The sequence below is a fragment of the Toxotes jaculatrix genome, chromosome 4 (assembly GCF_017976425.1).
Source record: "Toxotes jaculatrix isolate fToxJac2 chromosome 4, fToxJac2.pri, whole genome shotgun sequence".
NCBI classification, from domain to species: domain Eukaryota; kingdom Metazoa; phylum Chordata; class Actinopteri; family Toxotidae; genus Toxotes; species Toxotes jaculatrix.
This window is the reverse complement of record NC_054397.1, coordinates 17,961,412-17,967,525: the sequence shown is the minus strand read 5'-3', so window position 1 is coordinate 17,967,525 and position 6,114 is coordinate 17,961,412. Positions and strand designations below refer to the sequence as shown.

Below are 6,114 nucleotides of genomic sequence, written 5' to 3'. Positions count from 1 at the left end.
ACGCACCATCATGAAACTCACTGCTCAGTCAAATGGAAAGCTGAAGGACTGTGTGTTCCCCTTTGGAAATAATCACCACCACGGTAAGTTCTATGTGTTATTCAACTGGCAGACAGCCTGTTTTAACATTACATGTCATGATGAAACTTGTTTTGTACAAAAAAAATAGTTAACGCTAACAAAACAATAGATAGTATCAAGGGTTCAGTTCATTATCAGTTAACTCCCAGTACCATCCTGTGAGATTCATTCATACGTTCTGGATGGCTGACATAAGTCTGACAACCTGACCTTGTTGTGTGAGTTTAGCTGAAATTTCTGCTTTGTAAGCAGATTCAATCATGGCTGCAGACCTCAGTGCTTTCACTCAGACCATGGAAAAAAAAGGTTCTGTGGGAAGACATCACCTGTCTGCTTACAGTAGAAACAAAGCCTTCCTTTTAAATATCAACAGGAAACAGCATTGTCTCTGGTTTGAAAAGCAGTTGCAGGATCACAGGACCCTGTGGCTGGGCTCTCTCTGGACCTCATACAGACTGGCAGCATTTGACTTACCGTTATTTGGTAGACTTACTCTTACAAACAGTTATATGACAGTTAAATCAACTTCAAACTATTCTGATCCAGAGTCTTTCTCGTCTCATTCATCATCGTCATGGCAGAGTCTGGTTTCCCTTTGCCGCCAGAGGCTTACTGTCCACTGTGCGTGGACACAATGAGAGATCCGGTCACCATCCCCTGTGGTGACACCTACTGCCTGGAGTGCATCAAGATCTACTGGGACCAGTTTGACCACATGGGTGTGTACAGCTGCCCACAATGCCGCGCAACCTTCACGCCACGGCCTGTGCTGAGACGTAACCTGCCCGACGTAAACCACGAGCCTCGGCGCCAGCTGCCGGAGCTCACCCCTTTCCCTTACATGCATCGTGAATCCTTCTGCGATTTCTGCGTCGGCCGTCGCAACAAGGCTGTCAAGTCGTGCCTCATGTGCTTGGCTTACTACTGTGAAACGCACGTCAAGCCTCATTATGAGTCGTCTACTTTCAAAAGACACAAGCTGGTGGATGAGACGGGCCACCTGGACAGGAAGATCTGCCCCCAGCATGAGAAAGGGCTGGAGCTGTTCTGTCGCTCGGACCAGATGTGTATCTGTGTCCTGTGTACAGTCAGAGAGCACCGCAGCCACAACATTACCTCAGCAGAAGAAGAGCGCATCGAGAAACAAGTGAGTCTGACTTGTCAATAAGTCTGAGTCTGAGTGATACATTGGCCTTTCAGTTTATGTCTGTACACAGTGAATCAGTTGCATGAAAGCCATTTAAAACCCATAGACATCTTGCTAACATCTGCTTTTGATCAATTTCATGAATAGTGATTTTGAGTTTCTCATGCAAAAGCTGCATCCAAATTGATGTCATAGTGCATCTTGTTCTTCCTGAGTGACTGTTATTTTTAAAAGCCTGTCTTCTTACATCTTTTTTTTTATTTTCCATCAGAAAGTCCTGGTGGTCACCCAGTCTGAAGTCCAGCACATTATTCAAGAGAGGATGAAAGAGCTGCAGGAGCTCAAGCATAATGTGGATGTTCTCAAAGTAAGATCAGACTAGATAGACTATGAAACATAAATCATAAATACACTGATACATGGTAAAATGCAACTGGTCGTTCTCTAAGTGGGAGATACGATATGATGTGTAATGTTTCACAAAAATGTCTACCTTGGATAGGATTTGTAAATATTTTAATTTGGCACCACTGTACTTAAAGCTTCTTTACAAACTGACTTTACTTTTTAGAGTTGTGCCCAGCGAGCACAGGCAGAAAGTGATAAGACCTTCCACGAAATGCTCCAGGCAGTGGAGCGCTGGAAGGCTGAAATCAATCAGATGATAATGGCCAACATGCAGGCGGCGATGTCACAGGCCGAAGGCTACGTGGACCGTCTGGAGCAGGAGATACTGGAGCTACAGCGCAGAGACGCCGAGCTACGGCAGATCCTCGAAACAGAGGACAACATTCACTTTCTGCAGGTGCTGGAAGATCATACAGAGCTGCAAGAAAATCCAGAATGATGTTTGAATACTAATGAAAACATCTCTTCATCTTTTTGAAAATCTGCACACAGCTTTCCAACCTTACTCCTAACATCTGAAGATGTTTACACATTAGACACAATAATTTATGAGGATGACTTTTCTCATTTAGGCTGACAGGACAGTCATATAGTACTAGTCTAAGTTTTCTCAAATACAGAATACATTATTTACATATTTTACATTATTTATATTTAATTTTTCTTAACATTATAAAAGGATCAGCAGATTCTGTATTAATGCTGACAATTGACATATCACAATAACTGTAGAGTTCAGTCAGTGAGGACAATACTAACTATTTATGTTCTTTTGGTCAAGTGATGCTTCTTCTCTGATTGTGTTTCTGACCCTTTGGCTGGATTTTCATACTCCTGTTTTGTTGTTGAACAGAATTTTCCAACCCTGTGTGTTCCTCCTGAGGCCATGGTACCCAAAGTGCTCATCAACCCTCAGTTCTCCTTTGGAGAGATGAGCAAGACAGCCACAGAGATGAAAGAACATCTGGATGACATCTGTAAGAAGGAACTGAGCAAAATCTCTAAGACAGGTTTGTTCTAGTAGATAATAATAACAATATTCACAAAATATCCTTTTAATGTGAAGACCAGCAACTGGCCAACTTAACACTGCATCATGTTCACAGTTAGTGAAACCCCCGTGTACATACTTTTGCCAAGAAATGGAGACAAACGACTCAAAGGTAAGTGTCTACCAAATGAAATGTATAAAACTTTATTGTTAAAACACATTAATATTGATTAGACAGGTTTTATTTCTGTAGATAGTGTTTCAAATTTTTCTCATTTTATTTGTCAGTATGTAATTGACTTTCGATCATTAAAAAAAATAAGCCATTAAATGAAATTTATCACAAAATAATGTCCGTGCTTTCATATCCAAACAGTTCCTTCCAGAGTAGATTTTCAGGAGCCAAAGACAAGAACAGACTTCCTGAGATGTGAGTAAACTGTTTATGGTTCAGTGTTATCAGAAGCAAAGTGACTGTGACACAGTGAATGGATGAATGACACTTTCTTTCCTGGTCGCCAAGATGCTTGTCAGCTAAACATAAATAATTAATAAATGTGTAATGTGGCTCTTTTTACTCAGATGCCTGTAAGATGTCCTTTGATCCAAACACTGTCTATAAAGAGCTGGTTTTGTCGGACGGAAACCAGCGAGTCACCCGAAAGAAAACAGTCCAGTTTTACCCGGATCACCCAGAACGCTTTGATGGCTTCTCTCAGGTGCTGTGCAAGGAGCCTCTGACTGGTTTTAGATTTTACTGGGAGGCGGAGTGGAGCGGGGAGTTCTCCATCGGGGTGGCCTACAAGAGCATCAGTCGCAAAGGGAAGAATTCATACAGCCTGCTGGGCTACAATGATAAGTCTTGGAGTCTCCTCTGCTCAGACTCAGGCTACTCTGCCTGGCACAACAAAGCAGACCGAGACCTTCCTGGTGCTCCCCGGGCTACACGAATTGGTGTGTACCTGGACTATGCAGGCAACACTGTGGCCTTTTACTCAGTATCAGAGACTATGGAGCTTATTCACAGTTTCAAAGCTCAGTTTAGTGAGCCTTTGTTTGCTGGTTTTGGTGTGGGCTCCTCAGTTACCCTCTGCCAACTGAAGCAGAATCCTGTACCTTACTAAACCCTCGTAGCAAATATGATACAAATGGCTTTATAGGGTTAAACAATCAGGACACACTTACTTCCTGTTCTCAATATTTACTCAATTCTGTTGACCAACAGACCAGAACATAGAGCAGGAATTCCTTTTAAAATCAACATCGTCTGTCATACAGATACTCTGGTGGTTTTGTGGGGCCTTACTGATGCTCTCCATTTGAGCTACCTTAAGAAGCTAAGAGGTTCCGACTTATTAACTCCAGGTAACTGGGCGAGGATAGTTTCTTTTCCACCAGCTTTCACTTCTTGTGTATTTCACAATATATTTTGTTTTGTTTTGTTTTGTTTTTCGTCTGTCCTCCTGAAAGGGTGAAACATGATACAGGGGTTTCTGGTCTCTATTCTAAGATAAATGGATATATATTACTATAATGGAATAGAAAACAATAATTACTGTTAATTGTGACTAATTGTATCTAATTTTGCTCTTGTTTTTGTTTGTTTAATTGTTTTTGTTTTTTATACTGAATACTGGACCACTGACATTCTGCTGATTTCCTTTGTTTCAGAGATGAGAGAGTTCAGATCACTGACAGTTTCATACAGTGGGTTTGACTTGGAAAAACTTTCCGTACTGTACAATCCAAACCTAAAAACCTAAACACTGCCAAAACCTGCTTTTCAGTTATTTTTCATTCACACACAAAATATTCACAATTAAAACTCTGCTAAAAATACAACACAACTCAGCTGAGTATCTTAGTGGATTATTTCACAAATATGAATTTGCTGATGTGGACTCACACTCACTGAACCTATGATTAAGAGCTCAAATGACAGAGAGATACAGTAAGAAAGGTGTGAGAAAGTGTAATGCTGGAGTCAGTTTTCTCTGAATGGATGTTTACTCACAGCAGACAGTAACTATCTCTTCTCACTTGATATGTGGTGAATTTACCTTCATCTTCTCATTCATTCTAATGCTGACCGGACAGACCCAACAAAGGCAAGCATCCCCTGCATGTGCTATTTCCCACTGGGTGGCACTGTTTCCCCTCTTTGGTGCTTTGTCAGTTAATTCTTTATTTAAACAGTGTCCTGTAGGTCCATTTGCATGAGAAACAGGTTTACAAGACAAGTTTTTGTTCAAATGTACTCTCAGTAATTTGGGTCCAAAAGAACGACAACTTGATGAATCTGGTGTATTTACACTTATACACACAGACCCTGCTGCTGTATGTGTAAAATTAATAACTAATATTTTCCTTTTGTCAGCCACAAAGAAATACACATTATGTTTTTCTACATAGTGACATTACAGTACCTCTATTTGGGGTCAACATGAGTAATGTCACAGAGAGGTCTAACTCCCTGTTTGACCACAAACTGTCATAAAACTTAAATTGCAAAAGTTCACTTTAAAAGTACACTAATTTGGGATTTTGGAGGTTTGTAAAGAAAGTACAGTCAACACCAGTCACAGTCGCAGAGTACATGAAAATCCTTTGTATGCAACCATGTTAACAGCTGAGGTCTCTGAAACCCCAAACAGAAGTAACACTTTTTTTTCTGAAACATGTCATATCAGCTCGAAATAATGTTTAGAGTTTAGACCATTAAGGTTAAAGGGACAGTCAGCACAAATTGTATTTTAGCTAACTGCTCCTTCCTACTAAATTTTTCTCCTCTCTACTTTCAATCCTGCCACTGCTTCTCCTCTGCTTTTATTGGTCTCTCTATTTAATTTAGACCCATTTAAAAGCCATTTTAAGCGCAACTCCCTTTGTGACCATCTTCATCAATATAAAAACTTTCACACAAAATACCTCTTTTAATAAATACAGGCTGTAAAAGTAAAACACAAGGTCAACAGCATGTTTTTCCAGGCTTGTCTGATCAAACACTACAAATATCAGGGGAAGAAATAAAGGCTTTCACTTTCACTTACTACTGTTCACTTATATTGATATCTGTTCTGAGCTCATGCTTGTCTCTCCCCAGGTGCAGCTCATCCCAGTCAGAGGTGATACCTTCACAAGGCCTACACATTCATGTCACTCCCTTTTGATTGTAATGAAATATACTGTATACTGTAGGTCTGTGCATTTGGGAATCATGCAGTTGCTGTTGGCCATAGTTTAATGTATGAATACCTCAAGAGTATTTAGCTTTGCAGGAAGAGGTGTTTTTAGGAAGTGGAAATTTTCCTATTGAGTTACGCCCCCTTCTGGACAATTAAAACAAGGCACATGAAAGCATGAACCCATACTGTATGTTTCCTTTCTTTCATCTACTGCAGATCTCCCTAGTGACTCGCAAAATTTCAAGTCTGTCTCATGATGGAAAAAAAAAAATCAGCGTACATGCATTGTAATTTCTTTACAG

General features: G+C 40.4%; 1 protein-coding gene across 1 annotated transcript; it reads left to right on the top strand.

The window, feature by feature from the left end:
• The first annotated feature begins 475 nt into the window (after positions 1-475).
• ftr84 (finTRIM family, member 84) lies at positions 476-4,392 on the top strand. The gene is made up of 7 exons (XM_041036882.1): positions 476-1,228; positions 1,500-1,595; positions 1,800-2,033; positions 2,490-2,646; positions 2,743-2,799; positions 3,004-3,057; positions 3,210-4,392. Exons 1-7 carry the CDS (start codon positions 656-658, stop codon positions 3,749-3,751), a joined length of 1,713 nt encoding a protein of 570 aa, XP_040892816.1. The 5' UTR covers positions 476-655; the 3' UTR covers positions 3,752-4,392.
• Positions 4,393-6,114: the final 1,722 nt, after the last annotated feature.

What these genes read in the sequence shown, in the direction of transcription:
- ftr84 (XM_041036882.1), top strand. Translation starts at nt 656, where the DNA reads ATGGCAGAGTCTGGTTTCCCTTTGCCGCCAGAGGCTTACTGTCCACTG. An exon ending in ATAATGTGGATGTTCTCAAA is followed by an intron (nt 1,596 to 1,799) that starts GTAAGATCAGAC and finishes TTTACTTTTTAG; the next exon opens with AGTTGTGCCCAGCGAGCACA. An exon ending in AAGAACAGACTTCCTGAGAT is followed by an intron (nt 3,058 to 3,209) that starts GTGAGTAAACTG and finishes CTTTTTACTCAG; the next exon opens with ATGCCTGTAAGATGTCCTTT.